General features: G+C 23.4%; 2 protein-coding genes across 6 annotated transcripts in view; one reads left to right on the top strand and one right to left on the bottom strand.

Moving 5' to 3' along the window:
- Window positions 1-670: 670 nt before the first annotated feature.
- On the bottom strand, window positions 671-17,208 carry LOC122506903 (leucine-rich repeat-containing protein 19-like). Its single transcript, XM_043619316.1, has 9 exons — window positions 16,798-17,208; window positions 16,225-16,427; window positions 12,926-13,375; window positions 12,227-12,353; window positions 9,873-10,283; window positions 5,846-6,561; window positions 4,435-4,668; window positions 3,775-3,935; window positions 671-2,096 (listed from the first exon to the last, which is right to left on the bottom strand). The coding sequence occupies exons 6-9, from the start codon at window positions 6,080-6,082 to the stop codon at window positions 1,454-1,456; spliced, it is 1,275 nt and encodes a 424-aa protein (XP_043475251.1). The 5' UTR covers window positions 6,083-6,561; window positions 9,873-10,283; window positions 12,227-12,353; window positions 12,926-13,375; window positions 16,225-16,427; window positions 16,798-17,208; the 3' UTR covers window positions 671-1,453.
- A 537-nt stretch (window positions 17,209-17,745) lies between these two features.
- LOC122506926 (zinc finger protein 704) overlaps window positions 17,746-22,613 on the top strand; it is a 138,684-nt gene continuing 133,816 nt past the window's right edge. For 4 of the 5 annotated variants that reach the window (XM_043619358.1, XM_043619356.1, XM_043619357.1 and 1 more), the window contains exons 1-2: window positions 17,746-17,861; window positions 18,141-19,682. In XM_043619358.1, coding sequence (XP_043475293.1) covers window positions 19,296-19,682 — 387 coding nt within the window. In that variant the 5' untranslated portion in view covers window positions 17,746-17,861; window positions 18,141-19,295. Of the gene's footprint in view, window positions 17,862-18,140; window positions 19,683-20,563; window positions 20,903-22,613 lie in introns of those variants that run through there. The other variant, XM_043619359.1, reaches the window with a different exon arrangement.

Below are 22,613 nucleotides of genomic sequence, written 5' to 3'. Positions count from 1 at the left end.
GATTTTTAAATTGAAATCTTTGAAAATTTCAAATTGTTGTAAAACTGTAATTTTTGTTACATTTTTAAAATTAATTATCGAGTACGAAGTCTGTAAATTAGAAAATTTTGTCCCTAAATTTCTGAAAGTTCAAATGAACGAAAATTATTTATTTCTTTTTCTTCTTCAAATTTTATTTGTGACAATATTGTGTTTCTTATTAAAGAAAAATTAATCACAAAGATTCAAAATGTTATTTTTGTTTTTGCTTTTTGTAAGTCAGTAAGTTTTGAAAATAATGATATTGGAAAAAATTTCGTTCATTTAAAGGTTCAAAATTTGAATATTACCAAATTATAATCAAAATAAATCTTGTTGACTAAATTTCATAATTACTTTTCATATTAAAAATTTTAAATTCAACACTAAAAATATATTTGGCAGATTTTTCGCTATAAAAGAAAGAAATTAAAAACACATATTTTAATATATATAAATAATCTATTCCACTTCTAGTGTCAAATTTCAAGTGTGAATAAAGTGTAAATTAACACTTAGACTGTAAATATAAAAATAACTGTAAATTCATAAAAAAAATTAAAATTTTTTTACTAACAAAAAATGTTTATTATCAACATTGAAAACTTTAGTTTTCAAATAACAGAAAAAAAATGATTTAAACAAAGTATAATTTTTAATAATAACTTTTTATTCAATGAACAAAATTTACACGCTCGAAAAATATTTACAATAAAAATAAAGGACTAGAAACTTATCTCTTAGAAATACTATTTGTAAAGAACTAAAATATTCATCACAATAACAGTGGGTGTGAGACATATTCAAAACACTGGTCAATTTGAAAAACAAAACAAAATCAGTTCCTTTGGCTTAAGATAATCGCTTTTAAAAGATTATTATCGGCTGTGATTAGACTTAAAAAGAAAATAATTTTTCCCCAAAAAACGATTACACAAAACAATAATAATGTACAAAAATCTTTTAAGAATAAAAATAATTTGTTGATTTGTTAACAAAAATTTGTTTACATCTTACAAATCTTTATAATAGAAAATAAAATCGGTAAATTGTATTTTTTTATACATAAATCAAAAACTTATGTCAGCAAAATTTATGCTTGTGACCAACTCGATATTTTATCAAATGTCGAATTTTTTTTATTCAATTAAAAGAGAGACGCGGCTCTTTTAATCTTTGCGCCTTTGTCTCGAGACAAAAGTCACACTCTCGGTCGAGAAATACAAAAATTCGGGTCCGTTTAAAAGAAATTTTGTTAAAATGTTATTTGTTAATTAAGACAAAAAAAATTTAATCTGTATTAATAAACGTTGTATTATATATAATCGTTATAAACATTTTTTTCACTTTACGAACGATTTAAATTGAATTTATTCGTTCAAATAACATTTTTTTGAGAAAATTTTTTAAACGACCCTTTTTTGGGATAAATTTTTCATCGTACAGATGGATATAAACTTCTGTGTAGCATTACTTCTCGATATGGTGGCGGTGGAGTACCGGGACAAATTGACAATGCATCATTTTGATCATCATTTTGTGACCAGAGATTTTGTAGAAGAGATATTCTTTGCGATGATGAGGAGGTCGCTGAGGATGATGTTGCATTTGTTCGATCGAGATCAGTTTCACGTGAAAATCTTAATAGTTTACACGATATTGCAGCGTAGAGCCAAAGATAAGTTGCAATTAATGTCGAAGCACTGCCGAGAAGAAATCCAATTCCAATGAACCAGTACGGCGATGAATTAATCATATTAGACGATAAATTATAATTTCGCGATGTATTTAAAGCTTGAAGGGTTTTAAAAATCTCATCATCATCATTATTTTCGTCATTATCATCTTCGTTATTTTTAACCATTTCCCACGGTTCTTCAAGTTCGGTTGATTTATCGGGAAATGTTAATCGAATGTCGAAGGTTTTTTTAGGTGGCGATGTTGGTGTTTCTAATTTCATTCTCTCGAATTTCTTCACGCCAGTTGTTGACGACTCGCAGAATTGGGCGAATTTCACTTTTTTACTCTGGAGATAATTTTGTGTCTCTTGCATCAATCGATTGCACGACCAGGGGTTTCTGAAATTCAATTAAATAATTAAATTAATATTTTATTATTTTTCAAAAATTATTCAAGAATTCAATTATTTTTAATATAGTTTTGATTAAATTTCTGGAAAGAATTCAAATATTTTCAAATATAATTTTGATAAAATTTCTGAAAAGAATTCAATTATTTTCATAAGTAACAAATTTCTATATAGGAATCTAATAATTTTCAAAAAAATTTTGATAGAATTAATCTGAAAGAATTTAATTATTTTCATGAATAAAATAAAATTCTTCCTAAGAATTCAATTATCTTCATAAAAATAAAATTATTCGCAGGTATTCAATAATTTTCAAACAATTTAATAAAAGTCTGCTAAAGAATCAGTTATTTTCATAAATAATAAAGTTCTTTGCAGAAATTTAATTACTTTCAAAAAATTTGATACAATTCTTCCGAAAAATTCAATTTTTTTCGAAAATTTTTAATAAAATTCTTCCAAAAAATCAATTATTCTCATAAATAATAAAAATCTTCTCAGAAATTTAATTATTTTCATAAATAATAAAATTCTACCCAAAAATTCAATTATTTTCAAAAATAATAAATTTCTGTGGAGAAATTCAATTTTGTTTTCGAATATTTTAATAAAATTCTTCCAGAGAATTCAATTAACTTCCAGAAAATAAAATTCTTAGCAACAATTCAATTATATTCGAAAATTTTAATAAAATTCTTCCGGAGAATTCAATTATCTTCCAGAAACTAAAATTCTTAGCAAAAACTCAATTATTTTCGAAAATTTTAATAAAATTCTTCCTAAGAATTCAATTATCTTTATGAAAATAAAATTCTTAACATAGAAATTCAATTATTTTCAAAAAATTTAATACAATTCTTCCCAAAAATTAAATTTTTTCGAAAATTTTTAATAAACAATTGTTCCAAAAAATCAATTATTTTCATAAATAATAAAATTCTTCACAAAAATTCAATTATTTTTATAAATAATAAAATTCTTTAGAAAAATTCAGTTATTCTGAAAAATAATGAAAAATTTTTCCCATGAATTCAATTATTTCTAAAAATTTTAATAAAATTCTTCGCAAAAAATAATTTATTCACATAAATAAAATTCAATTATTTTTTTAAATGACAAAATTCTTCAAATGAATTCAATTATTTTCATGAATAATGAAAATTTTTTCACGAATTCAATTTCATTTAATACATTTTAATTTAGATTTTGTTACTCAAGAATTTAATTATTTACGTATAAAGAATATAATTTCAATAATTATTTTAATAAAATTGTAGGAAAGAATTCAATTATTTTCAAATACAATTTTACTGAAACAATTTAATTATTTAAAAAATTTTAATTAAATTCTTAATAAGAATTCAATTATTTTTAATAGAACTTTCATTAAATTCTTGGAAAAAATTCAATTATTTTCATAAATAATAAAATTCATTAGAAACAATTAATTTATTTTCAAAAATTTCAATAAAAAAAAGTTGTATTTAAACGATTATCGAAAAATAGGGAAAAAAATTTATTGATTACTATTATATGATTATTGTGATAATTATTAAAAAAAATTTTACTACTATTATCAATTAATAATCAGATTAAAATAGAACTTGAAAACTTATTGAATCGATTATAGGAAAAATTTTTAAATAGTAAAATAAATTTCAACTTACCCTTCAAGGGAAATAGTTTCCAAAGTTGGAACTCTTTGCAACGCTTTCATATGAAGTTGAATCATGACATTTTTCGAAAGATTGACATTATTTAATTTCTTCAAATGCTCGAAGGCGTCCACAGGCAAATAGCTAATTAAACAACTACTGAGATCGAGTTCCTGAAAAATAATTAAAGCCCATAAATTTTTTTATTCAAAAAATCCTAAATTTTTACATTACGTAGAATTTCTTTCAAGTTTTTAATAATTAAAATTAAAAATTTGATTATTGAATTTTATTATATAAGTTAAAAATAATTATTTTTGGAAATAATTGAATTATTTACAGAATTTAATTACAATTTTTGAAAGTAATTCAAATCGTCCCAGAATTTTATTCCAATTTTTGAAAATAATTCAATTCTTGCCAAGAATTTAACTAAAATTTTTGAGAATAATTCAATTCTCGGAAAGAATTTTATTAATTATTGTAATTATTAAGTAGGTAATGATCACAATTGTTATTTACATCTATTTGTTATTGATTTGTTTCCAATTATTGAATTATTTATTTATTTATTTATTACTTAATAATTAATACTTATAATAAATACAATAATGTAATTAAAATTATTATTATTGATTATTTTTTTTTAATGAAAGATAAATAAATACTTACAGTAATAGACGAAGACCGTAACTTGGGCACGTGAAGATTAAAATTATTATGTTGAAGTTTTACTATTTTCAATTTCAAATTTGTCACAAACGTGTCGGTGGAAATATAATTCAAATGATTTCGAGATAAGTCCAAAACAGCCAAATCGTTCAATTTTCCAAAAGCAGCCAAACCAATTTCGTTGATTCCATTCCTCGATAGATTGAGATATCGTAGTTTTGATAAACTTGCTGCCTGTGGAAAGAAATTAGTTTTTAATATTAAATAAAAATAATAATTATAATTTTTTACCTCTAAATTTTACATAATTTAAATTTTAAACTTAAATTAAAATTTCCAATTTAGTAACCAATTAATTACTGTAAAAATATTTTTATTATTTTTTTGTTCATAAATTTTTCAATTTTTGAAAAAATAATTCACGAGACCAATAAAAACTTGTTTGCGTAATTTTATGTAATGAAAAAGTAGATTTTTTTTAAATTTCCGCTTTTTTTTCATGAAACAGGCAAAACATTTTTATAGGAGAATAATAAAATTAATAATAAAATTAATAAGACGAAAATTGACACTAAATATTTAAAAAAAAAATGGAAATGAAAATAAAATTTAATAAAAATAAATGAAAATTACTGAAAATGCATGTAACTGGAATTGACAATTTTTTTTCCAAGGTTTTCTGAATCATTTTGTAGCACTGCTATTGTCATGAGTCAGAATATTTATCTTTTGATGGAAAGACAAGAGATAAACCGAAAAGCAGTGCAGACAATGTTATACAGAAAAAAGGCATATGTAACGAAAAAGAAAAAATTTATCAAAAAAAAAATTTGTGACATAAAAGCAAAAAAGAAAAAAAAAACGTGACAAGTAGGATAGCAAAAAAAATTTAACCATTGACTATCTTTAACAGTAAATAAGCCGGTTGGAATAAAGTGTCAATAATAAAAAAAATTATTCAAGAAAAAATAATTAAAAACATTCAAAAAAATTATCAAAATAAAAAATTTTTGAAAAGATTAAAAATATTATAGAAAAATATTATTTGAAAAAATTTGAAATAATTATTTGAAAAAATTGTTCGAAATAAAATTATTTAAAAAATTTGTTCGAAATAAATATTTGAAAAAATTGTTCGAAATAATTATTTGAAAGAATTATTAGAATGAATTATTTTCGAGAAAAATTCGAATTATTGTAATTATTAAATAACTAATTATTAATTAATAGAATAATTTTCTATGCTTGACATAATAATTATAATTTGAGAGGAGTATGTAAAAACAAGCAGAGAGATCAGGGACCAGAGAAACTTTATCCACTCATGGAAGCTGTGCTTAAAAATATCTCACAATCGTCAACTGGCACTGATAAAAAAAAAAATATGAACAAAAATAAAAAAAAAACTTACCGCCAATTCATAGTTAGACAATGAAGAAATGGAATTACTCGAAAGATCAATTGCCTCCACTACTGAAGAAATATCAATTTGAATACTGTATAATCGTCGATTAGTGCACGTCGCACGTTTGAGGTCATACCAAATATCGCAAACACAAAAAACGGAGCAACCATATTCAGCATTGATATTTAATGAAAAAATTTGTAAACTCGTCAAAACAAATGTTAATAATAATGAGTCTTTCATAATTGTTGACTGTCATTTGACAGAAATTATTGATTATGTAATTCTTTTTTTTTGAGGTAAGAAAAAAATTAAAGCGGGAACAGAGGTTTTATTCTGTTCCGACGTAACACATTCTTATGAGTTGGAGAACGTTTTGAGACTAACATCGTCCACTGACAGAGTAGGTATTTCGTTATTCATTGAAGAAAATAGAATCGACGCAAGATGGCTGTTGTAATTACCAATAGTCGTTTTAATCTTATCAAGATCGTATCTTGTCTGTCGAGACACGTCTTTATTTCCCTAGTTGTTCGTCTACCTTTTTTTCTCTCTCTCTCTCTCTCTCTCTCTCTCTCTCTCTCTCTTATGTCAGGTCTAGTCAAATTTCAAGTGAAACTAAAGGCGCCTGTTGCAAAGTCGATTATCCCACCTGCTATCGCCATTCAACCCCATAACAGTTTCCATTTCCATTCGTCGCAAAATGTTGAGACAAAAACCATCTGAAAAAGTCGAAAAGCATTAAAATGACGATTCATTAAGTTTACATATTTTAATGATCTCGATAATTATTTTTACAAACTTTTTACAATTACTTTTTCGATATTTTGACAAATTTACATAACATTTTCGTAATATGAAATTAAATTTTTTATTTATAATAATAATAATAAATAAAAAATTTATTATTATTATAAATAATAAATTTTATTTTATTCAAAAATTTAATTCTATTTATAAATTTAATTCTATATTACGAAATAAATAATTAAATATAATAATAATAAATTATTATTATTTACAATAATAAATTTAAAAAGAAATTGTTGTCACAAAATTATTAAATATTATTTTCATTATAAAATTTAAATAAAATTCTATTAATAAAATAGAATAAATAAATTACTTTTCTTTGTTTTCTAATTTTTTTGATAATTTTTTTGAAATTTTTTGTTTGAAATGTTTAAATTGTAAATAATTAAATTATTTCAGTAAAATAATATTGAAAATAATTGAATTCTTTCGTAGAAATTTATTTAAATAATTATTGAAATTTTATTCTTTATATGTTAATAATTTTAATTCTTGAGTAAAACTTAAATTAAATTGTATTAAATAAAATTGAATTTCTGCGAAAAATTTAATTATTCATGAAAATAATTAAATTCATTTGAAAAATTTTGTAGTTTAAAAAAATAATTGAATTTTATTATTTCTGTAAATAATTGATTTTTTGCGAAGAATTTTATTAAAATTTTTAGAAATAATTCATTTTATGGGAAAATTTGTATTATTTATCAGAACAACTGAATTTTTCTAAAGAATTTTATTATTTATAGAAATAATTAAATTTTTGGGAAGATTTTTATTAAAATTTTGAAAATAATTAAATTTCTGTAAAGAATTTTATTTTCACGAAAATAATTGAATTCTTAGCAAGAATTTTATTAGAATTTTCGAAAGTAATTAAATTTTTGCAAAGAATTTTATTATTTATGAAAATAATTCAATTATTTTGAAGGATTTATTAAAAGTTTAGGAAATAATTGAATTTTTTCATGAAATTTTATTAAAATTGTATTAAAAATAATTGAATTTTTGCAAAGAATTTTACTATTTGTAAATATAATTGAATTTTTTCAAAAAATTTATTAAAATTTTAGACAATAATTGAATTTTTTTGAATAATATTATTAAAAATTTTATTAAAATTGAATTCTTTCATGAAATTTTTTTGTAAATAATTGAATTTTCGCAAAGATTTTACTATTTACAAAAAATAATTTATTCTGCAAATAATATTCTTTTATTAATAATAATAATAATAAATCTCATTTTTAATATTGAATTTCTAAATTTACCTGATAATTAAATTAATTGTATCATCAATTAATTATTTAAATTGATTAATATAATTTATTTGAATAAATTGAAAAAATCTAATTAATTTAGTTTAATTCAATAAATATATAAATTTTAATAATAAATTTTTTACAATAATATTTATACGCAAATGAATTATCAGAGAAAAGAGAAGTTTGAAATTATTTGTAAAATACATAAATATATATAAGCAAAATAAGCTGAATCTAAAAATACTTTATATTAAAAACAAGTTTTGTGCAAATTTATCTATTGAAATTAAAAATAAAATATTGTTGATATTTTTAAATAATAAATAAAGTTTGTAAGTTAATCTAATGGATGGCGCCACAATGACAATATTTCAAAACGAGTCGATAAAGTCAAGAATTGCAGAAGGAAATTTATTATTTAAACAAGAATAATTTTGTATAGCGAAACTGTCAGAGTTTGTCGGAAGTTTAATTTAATTAACATTTTTAATTTTTAATTTACAAGTATAAAAAAATTTATTTCCTTTATTATAATATATTTTCATTATTTTATTATTATTATTATTTTATTATTATTATTATTATTATTATTTTTATTATTATATTAATACCTAATAAATTTATTAATTATAATCTTATTTATTCTCCGTGCTAAATAACTAATTAATTAATTGTTTCGTTTACTAAATAATTAGTGAAATAATAAATTTAAATTATATTCTCGAAGTATTATTAATATTTAATTCAATGTTAATAATTTATTTATTTATAAATTCACAGAATAGCAAATTATTATTATGTATTATACAGAAATTATTTATTTAATACATTTCATGTAATTATTAATTTATAATATTAATTAAATATGAATTTTCAAAAATAACAATATTTGTAAATTAATAAATAAGTAAACAAATTAACTAAATTTTTTAAATCTATTTTTAAAATAAACCACTATATTTATTTATCGAGAATGCTCTCATATTATCAGAATATTTTACAAATGTTGAAAAGTTAATTTATTCTCTCAGTGAATAGTGCACTTTTTTAATTTACAATTATCAGAAAGAAAAAAAAGTAAAGAAATTTCCAACAAAAAAGAAAATGAAGAAATTTCCAACAAGAAAAAAAAAATGAAAAAATTTCCAACAAAAAGGAACTTTAAATTTGCCATATGTTATAAAGGTAAGAGTAGTAAAATAAAAAACAAATTTTTATCTACTTTCAAAAACACAAAAAAAGAATCTAAAAATGGGTTAATGTATGTTACGTATCTCTAATTATAGTACATTAACAAAAACGGTAAGTTCTTGTAAACTGCCCCTCACTTTATGGACTAGGAGTCATAAAGATGCAAAAGTTCTATTTCGAAACTATACACTTGTAATTTTCTTCTCACAAAAGTTCCAAGTAACATTTATAATTATTTCAATCTTCATAAAATAAAAACTCCTCTTAACAATCTAATGATCCATTATCTTTTATAAATATGTACATTTCCCGCTCATATAATATTCTAATTCAGATAATAATTATCTTCTTGGAAAAAGGAGATTTTTATCTCAAATGGAATATCAAACTTCATATAAAGAAACTACCACAAAAAGAATTAAAAAAATTTTTTTTTTAAATTCCTCTCAGTATAATAATTAGACGAAAAAGTGGAAAAAATATTTTTAAAAATATATAAATTATTAATAGTAATAAATAATTAATAATAAAATAATAAATTATTAGTGAAAAATTCAATAATTAAAAAGTTTAATTTTTTCCCCACTGATAAAATTTACAGCCAATGGATTTTTTCTCAAATAGATAATTTAGTGTGTAATTTTACTTCGAGTGTATAATTTATAAATTTACTATTTCTCGAATTATATTTAGCAAAAAAAAAAAAACAAATTTCTCGGCTCATTAAACAAACGAACCAAAAACTTGTGTATTGAATTATAACTTACCAAACAAAAAAAAAAGTTTCATCGACTCAATCGTTTCATTCTCCTTTTGCTTTTTGTCTTGAAAATAATATATATTTTACGAAGTCAATTTCATCTAAATATTGTCGCAAGGACTATTATCATAGCATGAATAAATTGATCCATAAAATAGAAAGTTAATTCATATTGGGAAATTTCTGATCCAAGAGATTATATTATTTTTCATTCTCTTCTTTTGTGCTTTCAAATAAAATATCTTTCAATTCTTCATAACGACGCAATTTTCAGCGATCATGATCATAAAATATGACACGGATATGTGTTGTCTGAATCATTTTTTTCTTCATTTGAATTCTTATATATAGTCGAAACAAAATATCCAAAAATGCATTTATAATGTCTTGCGCTCATTTTCCCATTTGTCTGAAAATTCTGAAACAAAAGCAGAGAAAAAAAACCATTAGAAGAAATATCACAATTATTAAGATCAAAGACATTTTTCAACAATTACTACGTTCTTTGTTTCATTTATAAACTTTCGTATATAGTAAAGAAATCTTTATAACAAAATATACTTTATAGTTACATTTCACAAATGTATTTCGATTTTAAAATTCAATTATTTTTTTTTGGTTGAAATTTATAAATAAAATTATTCAAAACTTTAATCATTTTATTTTATTCAATTCAAAATCAATTCTTATTAGAAACTTTCACGAGAATTCAATTATTTAAATACAAAAATAAATTTATTGAATAATTGCGAATATTTCTTAAATTTGAATTCTTTTAATGAACTTTATCGACATTTTTCAAAATAATTGAATTTTCATACGAAGAATTGCATTAAAATTTTTAATAATTAAATTCATTCAAAAAATGTAATTAAAAATGAATAGAAAATAATTATTACACTCTAAGAAAGAAATTATATCAAATTTTTAAGAATAATTGCGTTTTTAGAGGAATTAATTTTAAATTATATTAAAAATAATTTAAATTCTACGATTAATTTTATTATTTATAAAAATAATTGAATTTCTATTACAGAACATTAATAAAGTTTGTAAAATAATTGCATTCTTGAAAAGAATTTTAGAAAAATCTTTTTAAAGAAATTATTTTTTTCAAAAAATTTTATGAAAATTGTGTTTTAAATAATTGAATTTCTTTGAAAATTGTATGTTGTTAATGAAAATAATTGAATTCTTTCAAAAAATATTATTAAAATTATATTGCAAACAATTCAATTATTTTTAAAGAATTTTATTAAAATTGTATTAAAAATAATTGAATTTTTGCAAAGAATTTTACTATTTATGAATAGAATTGAATAATTTTTCATCATCGAATTGTTTTGAAGGATTTATTAAAATTTTAGAAAATTTGAATTCTTTCGAAAAATATTATTAAAAATTTTTTTAATTTGAAATTTTTTTGATAATAATTTAAAAAAAAATAATTAAATTTGAAATTTGAAATTTTTTTGATAATAATTTTAAAAAATAATTGAATTGTTTCTGTAGGATTTATTAAAATTTTAGAAAATAATTGTATTCGTTCGTGAAAGTTTATTGAAATTTTGTTCAAAAAATAATTTAATTCCTGAGAAGAATTTTATCTATTATTTATAGAAATAATTGAATTCTTGCGAAGAATTTTATAAAAAATCTATTTAAATAATTGATTTTTTTCGAAAAATATTATGAAAATTCTGTTTTAACTAATTGAATTTCTGTGAAAATATTTTTATTTATGAAAATAATTGAATATGAGTGCGAAGCCTGAAATTATAGTAATTAATAATTAACAATTAGTATTATAATAATTAATAATTTTACAGCTAGATTTTCTATTTATTCTGTATTGTTAAATTTTTAATTTAAATATTTTTTTATTACTATTTTTTTTTATTTAGTTCCAGTATTTAGTATTTTATGTTTAGTATTCTAGTTTCCATTTTATTATATTCTTTACCAACTTTATTCTTATTTTCTATTTTATTATATTTTTATTTTTTTAACCTTCTATTTTTTCCTATTTTTCTAATCTACAAATTCCTTTCTATTCCTAATTACGATCGTCTATTGATGAAAAACAGTCCCGAGTTTGTTTTTTTGTCCGAAAAAGATTGTCATCAATTAAAGAGAGGAAAACCCGTAGAAATACAATTTCGTTGTTATATAAACAATAATAATCTGAGAAATTACGGGAAAAAAAGGTAATACCAAAATCGATATAATAAAAAAGGAAAAATAGAATAAAAGTTGAATTCTTTGTCACTCTAAAAGTTATTTATCACAAAGGAGGAAATAAAGGGTCATTAACCGTTTTCATCGCACCCTCGATGCGATTCATCCTCTGAAATCACGTACCTCCACAACCCCTGCTTCTCTTCATATTACAATAAAAACGATGTGCCGCTTCTTGCCCTATGATTCCTTATTATTATCTTCTTCGTCTTCTTCCTCTTTTTTTTCCCATGAAGAGATAAAAATATACCTATAATGAACAATGGTTAATAATAAATTACTAAAATGCGTTTACTAATCTACTTTAATTAACTATCCTAATGTTTTCTTTATTTTCTATTTAATTATCAGTTTTGTTAATTATTATATTTCCAAATGGAAAAAGATTTCTAAATATCCAATTTATAAATAAAAATTACTTTTGTTTGCTTTATTAATGTTGTTCTGATTTCTTCTTCACGAAAGTTTAATATATTAATAATTGAAAAACATTTCTTGAATTAAATTACTTTTAATATTGATAAAGTTCGTTGCTTTCAATTTTTTTTTAAATTATAGATTAAATTTATTGTATGTACTTATTTTTATTTATTTATTTATTTATTTGTTGTCAAGAATTTAGAATAATAATTTTAAGTAAAATAACTAAAAATTTTCTATAATACATAAATAAAATAAATAAATTTCAATTAGAAAAGAATTGAAAAGAATTTTCCTTTTGTCATTAATCGGACAATAATTGTTTACTAAAATACAAAACGATAAATTGAAAAGAAAGAAATTCTTGCTAAATAAAGTAAAATTTAAAAAAGGACTTTTTACCTATTTTTTAATTTTTATTTTATTGTTAACGATTTTTTTTTTCTTGTTGCTACTTTTGTCAGCATGAGTAGAGGAGAATTGCGCAACATCTCTCTAGGAGTTCCCTCTCTCGCCTCGCCCTTTTCCGGCATGGAAAAGTCACAGTGACCGTGACAAAATCTATGGCGTATATATCCATGCAATATTCAATGTTTCGATGTGTCCATGTGGCACGGAGAGGAGAGTAGGAGAGAAGTTTTGCAGTGTTCAACCTCTGGTGCAACCTACTACCCTACCTCTCTTTTCATTCGTTTAGAATCTCGCTCGTAATTTTCATCCAGGATCTGATATCATCCCGCAAGTTGTTTTAAAATCATTCGCAAAGAAACAAAGGATATTTTCTTCTTTTTTTTTATTCTTCCAAGAGCTCCTTTTCCTCCCATATAAATTGCATTTATTCTCCTCTTGAATCTGAAAAAATTTAAATATTATCAATATTTATTTATTTTTTTTTTTAAAACAAATTTTCTATTTTTTTTTACTATTTTTCCTTTTTGGAGAATTTTGAATTTTTTCCAAATTTTCTTTTTGTAATTATTATTCTAATTTTGAAAAATATTTTTAATTATTTTTTTTAAATATATTTCCCAAAAATATATTGTTAAATCTAAATAAAAAAAATTTCGCGAATTGGAGTTAAATAATCTTTTCAAATTCTTTAGCGCATTTATAAACGACTCAGCCCAGCGGGTTTTTAAATAGGTCAATCGATTCATTTCGTTAAAAGCTTTACATTTGGAGTTTCAAAGTATATAGACATATTTTCTGTAAATGAAAAAGAAAAAAAAATTGCAAAAAAAATATTTATGTATTAAAAAGAAGAGAAATTAAAATACAATGCAATATTTCCTTTCACTTCTATTGATTTCTCTCGGGTCTACTTTTTAAAACATAAAAATTGTCTAGATCTTTATAAAAACCTTTTTACATAATTTAAAATAATAATAATACATTTTTAAAATTAAATTTTAAATAGAGAAAAATTATTTACAAAAATAAATCAATTTTCACGTAAATAAAAAATTTTTTTTCGAAATGTGATAAATGAAACCATTTCCTGTCCATTTGACAGAATGTCTTTTGGAAATAGATGCCGAAGTATTGATCAGTGAATGAATAAGACAAATGTTCTTCGAAAGATATACTTTTTCAAATAGTTGATCTTGATTAATGAATTACTATTTCCGATTTTTTGCAAATAAAAATAGTTTTCATATTAAAAAACTAAGAGAAGTAAATTTTAAATATGATTTAATGACTGAAAATCTTAAATAAAAAAAAATAAAATGAGTAAAACAACAGAAAAGAAAACAAATAAAAAATAATAAATAAAACGAATAAGAAAAATAAAGAATAAAGAAAAATTAATAAAATAGAAAACGGAAAAAAATAAAAGAAGATAAATAAAATAAAAGAAACAATAAAAATAAAGAAAAGCAGAAAAAGGAAAATAAAGAAGAAAATAAAAGGGAGAAAATAATTAAATTTCTGAATACGAATTAAGAATAATAATAAAAATAGTTTCATTAAATAACTCTCTTTCTCTATTAAGAAACACTTGTAACTTAATTTTCTTTTCATTTTACTTTTCAATTATCATTTGACTTTCTCTTTATTATATATGAATATTCATCGAAAACTTTCAAAATAAAAAGTTTATAGATCAATCAATGTCGACAAAATTTGTCAAAAATTGATAAATCTTTTTTCTTTTAAAATTTATTTTTGAAATTACAAAATTTTTTATTTTTAAATATGAATTTTTGAATAATATCAGATTCAAACTGCAATTATTAACTATTTTATTAATTAATTATTCTTGTTCATTAATTTCCAAAATTTTTTTTAATTCTCCACAAGAATTCAATTATTTTCATAAATAATAATATTCTTCGTAAGAATTCAATTATTTTCGTAAATAATAATATTCTTCGTAAGAATTCAATTATTTTCGCAAATAATAATATTCTTCTTAAGAATTCAATTATTTTCGTAAATAATAATATTCTTCGTAAGAATTTAATTATTTTTTACAAAATAGTAAATATTTTGCAAAAATTCAATTATTTTTAAACAAAATTTTAATAAATCCTACAGAAACAATTCAATTATTTTTTTAAATAGTAAAATCTTTGCAAAAATTCAATTATGTATTATCAAAAAAATTTCACAAAAGAATTTAATTTAAAAAAATTTTTAATAATATTTTTCGAAATAATTCAATTAATTTTAAAAATTTTAATAAATCCATCGAAACAATTCAATTCTATTTATAAATGGTAAAATTCTTTGCAAAAATTCAATTATTTTTAATACAATTTTAATACAATTTTATGAAAGAATTCAATTTAAAAAAATTTTTTTAATAATATTCATAAATTAAAAATATAATTGAAAAAATTCAATTATATTTATAAATAGTAAAATTCCTTGCAAAAAATCAATTATATTCAAAACAATGTCACGAAAGAAATCAATTTTTTCTTAATTCATTATAAAAAAATAAATCCTTCAAAAGAATTTAATTATTTTTTTAAATAATAAAATCTTTGCAAAAATTCAATTATTATCAAAACAATTTGAGTTTTAAAAAAATTTTTTATAATATTTTTCGAAAGAATTCAATTATTTTCTAAAATTCTAATAAATCCTTCGAAACAATTCAATTATATTTTGCAATAATTCAATTGTTTTGAAAAAAATTTCACAAAAGAATTAAACTTTTTCTAATTCGGTACAAAATTTTTCAAAAGAATTCAATTATTTACTAAAAATTTAATAAAATTCAATAATCAAATGTTCAATTTCAATTATTAACAATCACGATTATTTTAGAAACTTGAAAGAAATTGTTTATAAAATTCAATAATATTTTTCAAATTTTTAATTAAATTTATTAAAGAATCGCCATTATTTAAAATAAAAAAATAAAATAAATTCTTGAGAAAGAATTTAATTAGAATTTTCAAAAAATTTTTTAAAAATTCTTAGCGAGAATTTAATTATTTTCCTAAATAATTAAATTCTTCGAAGGAATTCTATTATTATCAAACTTTTTGTGCTAACTGCGAAAATATTATTGGAAATTCAACGATTATTAATTTTAGAATATATAGAATATAGAATATTTTTTTGAATTAATTTAGAATCGTCTTGAAAATTCGAGATGAGAGACGCTTGACAAATTGAAAAGCTCTTGTCCTTATGGGAAACCTAAGAAGAGAAAGGGTTTTATTAGACGTTATATGACATTTGTTTACCTCGGTGGATATTTTTTTCATAAAATATAAAATAAAAAAAAAATCTATGGCTTCCATGAAGAATAGCATATGTAAACGTATTTCGTTGTATAGATTCAAAGGCTTTTTCCCACGCCTATATACACGCGATGTTGTATATTTGCTATTTGAACTTTAAAATACTTGGCATTGAGATATAGACAGCACATTGCACAGACTACATACTGAAACATATAATTTGTTCATGGTTAAATTATCATCAGAATCCGAAAAAAAATCTCTTCTTTTTGTATTAATATAAATGACACAAATTTTTTTTCTTTTCATACGAAAAATGTTTTTTTAAACTTAATACTTTTAATTCAAAACTGCTTTTTTCAAAATACTTTCAATACTTTTACTTAAAACTTTTTAAATTAAATTTTTTATTTAAAAGAAAAATATAAAATAATAAATAATTTATTTAAATTAAATTTTTTATTTAAAATAACTTTCTATAAAAACTAGAAAATATTTTTAAAAATTATTCACTTGGAAACAAAATTTTGTTATAGAGATAAAATAAAAATATTTCGAAATATTTAGTAAACTTACGTTTATAGAAATAAAAGGAGAAAAAAGTTTCGAAATTCTGACAACTCCTATATAGGACCATTCCTAATTTGAAATCTTGTTTTGTAATTATAATGTAAAATATAATCAACTGAAAAAATTTTCCATGGTCGAGGTCTTTTTTTTTGACTTAATAAAAATGACTTTGTAGCAATATTGCATTTGGAATATGCCGGCCTACTCACGCATATTGTTTTTCTTCTATTACTTTCATTATCACTGGTGTCGATCCTGACCCACTAAGTTATAATTTATGTCATAATTATATTCTAAATTTTCTCTTAATGTTTATGTTAATTTTTCATTCAATTTATCCTCTTTATTTATTTATTTTTTGTATTTTAAATACTAATGAATTTTTCCATATCCATAATATATTTCTCTCCTGTAAAAAAGGAAATCTGTAACAAAAAAAGCAACGAAAAATTAATAATTAAAACCATTAAAACTAAAATAAAACGAAAAAATTCGAAAAAAAACTATGTTTAAATGAAATCAGATCAAAACGTTGATATATATTCCAGAATTAAATAATTGAGAAACAACAATTCGTAAACAAGTTAACACGAAAAAATGAAATTATTAAAATTAAAAGGAAATATTTATGTTATTTAAATGACCAGAAATTTCTGGGGATATCCAAACAACTCTGAAGTTGTCGACGAATTTTGAAGGTTAGGACAGGTTAGGAAACGATTTACAGAGATGGGCAGAGAAGGAAAACAAACTATTGAAAGTATTCGAATAAAAGTAATTTCTACTTGATTATTTAACATTTGATAAAGATGGAATACTGTTAATTTATGAATAGTTTATATCAAGTATACTATTTTACAACAATTGAATCTAAAAATTACTGTTATTTATTATTCGAAAAATGTAACAAATAATGACGTCACTTTCCCAACTTCCCATCCTTGGTGAGTGATGCATCATCCGTAGCCAACTTCACAGTACATCATAGTATGTTTATGCAAAAATCTGTTTGACAATTTGTGAATATCTCTGTTTTTATTCAACAAAAACAATCGTTTTGTGTGAAAAAAGTAAGTGATACATTAAAATAATTTAAATCTTAATCTTTCATTGCCGATATAAAGAAAGTAAATCCTTCTTTTTTTCTTGTAAAATCACTAAAGTGTAAACTAAAGAGCTAACCTAAAAGTTGCATCATTGCATTGGTATAGAACTTTTGCAAATTAAATGTATTAGTAATAGAGTCAATTAATTGTAATAACAGAGTGATTTATTCGTTGATTTATTATTGTCGAAGTAGATTGTTTTTTTAACATTTAGTGAGGTTTAAATATTTTTTTTTTCCTCAGAATCCACTTGTGTATGGTGTCGTCATACTAAAATGGCCGCAGTCCAGTGAATGTTTCGTTTTAAAGGTACTGTTGCATTTTTAGTGTAAAAAGAATTAGCAACAAAACAAACAACACATACGGTTAATAATTAGTGCATTATGATTCATTTTATTGGTAGATATCATTCTTTGTTTCAATCTTTTCCCGACTCAACAACAAGACTTTCAACCTTTCGTCTTTCGTCACCGGCGAATCCAGCTGATGACAAAACAAACGTCTTATTTTCGTGTATTCAGTGTAACTACATGTAAATTCAAGAGTAATTTTTGCTATTTAAACGAAATCAAATGATTGAATTAGTGAATAATTTTGTTTCGGAAAATTTGATGAAAGTTTTTGATAAATTTATAAATTTTTCTAAAGCATGAGAAAAGCAACAACATCAGTGCGCAGTTAGGTCGGAACAAAGCCTTCTCGCGATCAGCCAATGGGATTAAGTAGGTCAGAGTACAGCCAATCGGAGGTTTGTTGTTATCATCAGCTGGCGGGTAGCCGGCCGGCGCAGCTCCTCAGTACTGCTCGGTTCGGCCAGCTGTAAGGATCTATTTGATTTTACGCGGCGGCATTCTTGTCGTCACAGTTTACGGCCGACATTACAACGCATCAATTTTCTGTATTATGCCCTCAGTAAACTTCAAGTATCAAGTTAATGACAAAAAATTATTTTGTTTTTATGAAAATGATGAAGTGACGAATAGCGCCGTATTGCGCTTGCCGCGCAAACCTCCGCGTCCCTCCAGCAGACGCTCCTCCGGAAAACAATGACCTAAAAGTATTTGAAAATTCGGGATTCAATTTTCCTCCACGCGATTGAATTTTTTGGTGACGTGTTCTTTTTTTTGAGTGTTTGACGATATTTTACGACAATTGTGTTTTTGGTTGTTACGCGCTGAGTGTTTTTTCCGAGAAACGATTTTTTGGCGTCAGAACTGTTGCTTTAACGCCACGAGTTTGTGTGTCGAGAGGTTTGGATTAAAAATTGCGCTGTTTTTACAAACAATTGATAAACAAAGTGTCGGGAGTTTTTTTCGTTGACATTATTTGAAATTGTGAGTGAAATTTTTGCAAAAAAAAATTCTCTAATGAATCTGTCAAAAGTTTCTTAAGCAGATAATGTCGACCGGCAAAAGGTTAGCTAAACGTAGTATTGTTGGGACAAAGGTGTGTGCACCCGGCGAAGATGGAATGTACTACAGTGGATTTGTATATGCAGTGAAATCGCCATCTTCTAGTGCTTACGAAGCTGGACTTAGTCTTACATCGAAAACGCGTTTTATTGTGAAATTCGATCCAATTTTAGGACAAGAGAATCGTCCTATGAAAGAATATTCGGAACGCGAAATTATTGGACCCGGCTTTAGTACAATTACAAAAACAAAACTTGTTCGTGGGCAAAAGGTCTTTTTAACATATAACGGACGAGAAATTCAAGCCGAAGTTACGGAACATAATTTCGATACAGACGAAGTCCATATTCTCATCGCTCCGACGGGACATGAGGTGAGTCTTTCTATAGTTTTTAAGGTTATGTTTCTCTTGAAAACAAACGCCGGAAGCCGGTTATCATTATTATTTCTTAAAAAAAGTTAAATTTTCTCGTTAGTGGTGAAATTCAAATAATTTGGGGATATGTTTTCAAAATTTGTGGTAAAAATATGAATTTCGAGATTCGAGGGAGTGGAGCAAAAGCAAAATTGTTTGCTTGCCACATGGACGCGAGCACGTTTTCATTTACCGGAAAGACGCTTTCAAAAATTTTCCCAAAGTACGCACGATGCGGAGTGCTTGAAAAATGTGTTAAAATTAATTTTTCGTGATAAATTTCGGTATTTTAACGGAAGTGTTTTGCTTAAATTAAAGAGAAGTGAACGTACAATAAAAAAATGGAAAATTTAGACAAAATTTTGAGGTTATGAGTTTTTTTTGTTTTTTAATTGTCATTCTAAAATTGTTGCAAATATTGACAAATACAGTGCGTAGTGAAATTACAAAGTGTAAACAATTTCTTAATTACAGAATTGCATTATCTCGAGATAAATAACATTTTTCAATTTTATTCACTTTATTCATTTTATTTATTTCATTATTGTGGCGTCATGCCTGTTGGTCAAGTTTCCAGCTTTTTCTAGCGTCATAACGATTTTCTAATGATTTCCTCTTATGCTCCTTGTGTTTTTCTCGTTTTTCTTCAACTTTTTGAAACAAACAAATTTTCCATTAGTCTTTATTTATCTTAAACTATTTACCAAGTATAGACCAAGTTTTTATAGTAATTAAATATTCTTTTATAAATTATAATTCAAAAAAGTATATTTTTCAAAATAGTGAAAACTTAATAATTTCTTGTACATTTTTCTTTATTGTTGTCAGTAAAATTATTTACTTTACTTTATTGTCGTCAGTTCTCTTTTGATTGTTTTTTTGGTAATCTGATTTTCAAATTAAAGCGCCAAATTTCGATTATCGATATTGCGACTGTCCCCTGACTTTCGATTTAAAAAACTTGTCCTCCGTCGGTAAATTACAGGCCCTGACGGTAACGAATTTCTCTCCAAAATTAAATTCTTCCGGAACAAATTAATCTAAATTGTTTGTTGTGTATAGTTCGAAAATGTTATATTTAACAATTATTTTGTGTAAAAGTACTTCCAGTGTTGTAGTTTACACGTGTAAATCTACCGCCTTGTGGAATAATTTTAATTCGATAATTCCCGTGACAAGTAAGTTGAAATCTTAAAGTTGCTTGAAAATCTTGAAATGATTGTAACATAACCTATTTTTTCAATCCTTGATCTTTAGAGAATTATTTCTATAATCGATAATTTGTAAAAATATCTTTTAATTTCGCTTTTTTTTGCGGTTCGGAATTGGAATGTTTTATCGGTTTCATAAATATTCGAAGGATTTGAAGGATTCGGAGAAAAACGATTGAGAAATAATTGTTTAAACATGAACGATTGTATTGATTACATTTTCAAGTATTTCTTTTGTGAACTCTTATCCGTGTCATTAAATTTGAAAGCCCTATGTAAATTTGCAGTCTTTTTTTTCTTTTTCGAAATCGATAAAGATTTATCAGATTTCATTATATTGTCAAGCACAAGTTTGGTAATTTTTTTTTCTGCTCTCTGTCTCTTGTTTGCTTTAGTAATTAACAACTAAGTTGAAGTGAGTCAAGGCTCGTATTATCTCTCGGAAAGGTAGTCACAGGCAATAATTTTAACAAAGAAAAGCAGGCGCGATCTCTCTCGTTTAAACTATATCTTGTTGCCTCTTGGTGTGTGCACACTGTCAATGTCCGACTAATGCTCGATTTATTCGTCGAGACTCGTTCGTTACAGCATCAATAAACCTTATCGTAACTCGGACACTAGAGAGAGAGTTAATGTCACTAGCTTATCAGGAAAAGTTACAGTGTAGCAAAAAAAAAAATATATAGAAGAGAATATAGAAATCTCGAGGGCAATCAGGAAATGATTCTTTCCTCCCATTACGTGTATAACTACTTGTAAATAATGAAGAATTTCTTGATTGGAAATTACCACTTGTGTCATCAAGGTCATATGTTTCAATTAATTTTTACTATTATTATTATTTATAATAAAATAAATATAATATTTATAATTTACTGTAATAATAATAATTATTATTATTATTCAAATAATTTTACGTCCGTTACTAAATATTTTGTCAAATTACTTTTTAACAATCCGTTTTGACAATAATAATTACTATTATTATTGTTAATACTATTATTATTTTTTTTGCTATTATTATTATTACTAATATTATTTTTTTGCTATTACTATTATTTTTCTGCTACAATTAACAATGTTGGATTCTTTTTTTTCCAAATTTGGAATCCAATCTGTGAATTGATCTATTTTTATGATTCCAATTATTGAGTATTTTTCGTTCGCTTCTAATTGTTTTCTTTTTCTTCTTTTAGTGTCTCGTTTTTGTGGAAAGTGAGTGAGGTTCTTGTTTGTTATGGAAATAATTTTTATCACCAATTGGAAATGAAAGAAATTGTTCTTCTTCTTCTTCATCTTGTTTCTTTAAAGAAAAAAGCAGCTCACACGCATACATATGCTTGACGACGTTAATCTCAAAATTTAATTTTCGTGACCTCGTTTTGAAAGTGTATCGTCGTGTGGATGGCCCATTTTCACAATGCGCATGAGCATGCGCCTCGTGTGTTTGTCCCCTTCTCGAGAAACCACTGGAATAGGAGAGACAAGAGAGAGAGAGAGATGGAATTTATCTGCATTTACCATCATTTTACATTGGAGGAGAAAATGCAAGAGATATAGAGGAGAATCATGGAGAGAGAAAGAGAGAGAGGGTTGGTGATGATGATGATGATGTCCCGATCCAAGTATCATTGACTGGAATTTCAGCTCCGTCCTATATTTGACGTTAACGAGTGTT

The sequence above is a fragment of the Leptopilina heterotoma genome, unplaced genomic scaffold (assembly GCF_015476425.1).
Source record: "Leptopilina heterotoma isolate Lh14 unplaced genomic scaffold, ASM1547642v1 Lhet_44, whole genome shotgun sequence".
Taxonomy (NCBI): Eukaryota; Metazoa; Arthropoda; class Insecta; order Hymenoptera; family Figitidae; genus Leptopilina; species Leptopilina heterotoma.
Note: the sequence above shows the minus strand (reverse complement) of the source record. Positions and strands in the feature narration are given on the sequence as shown.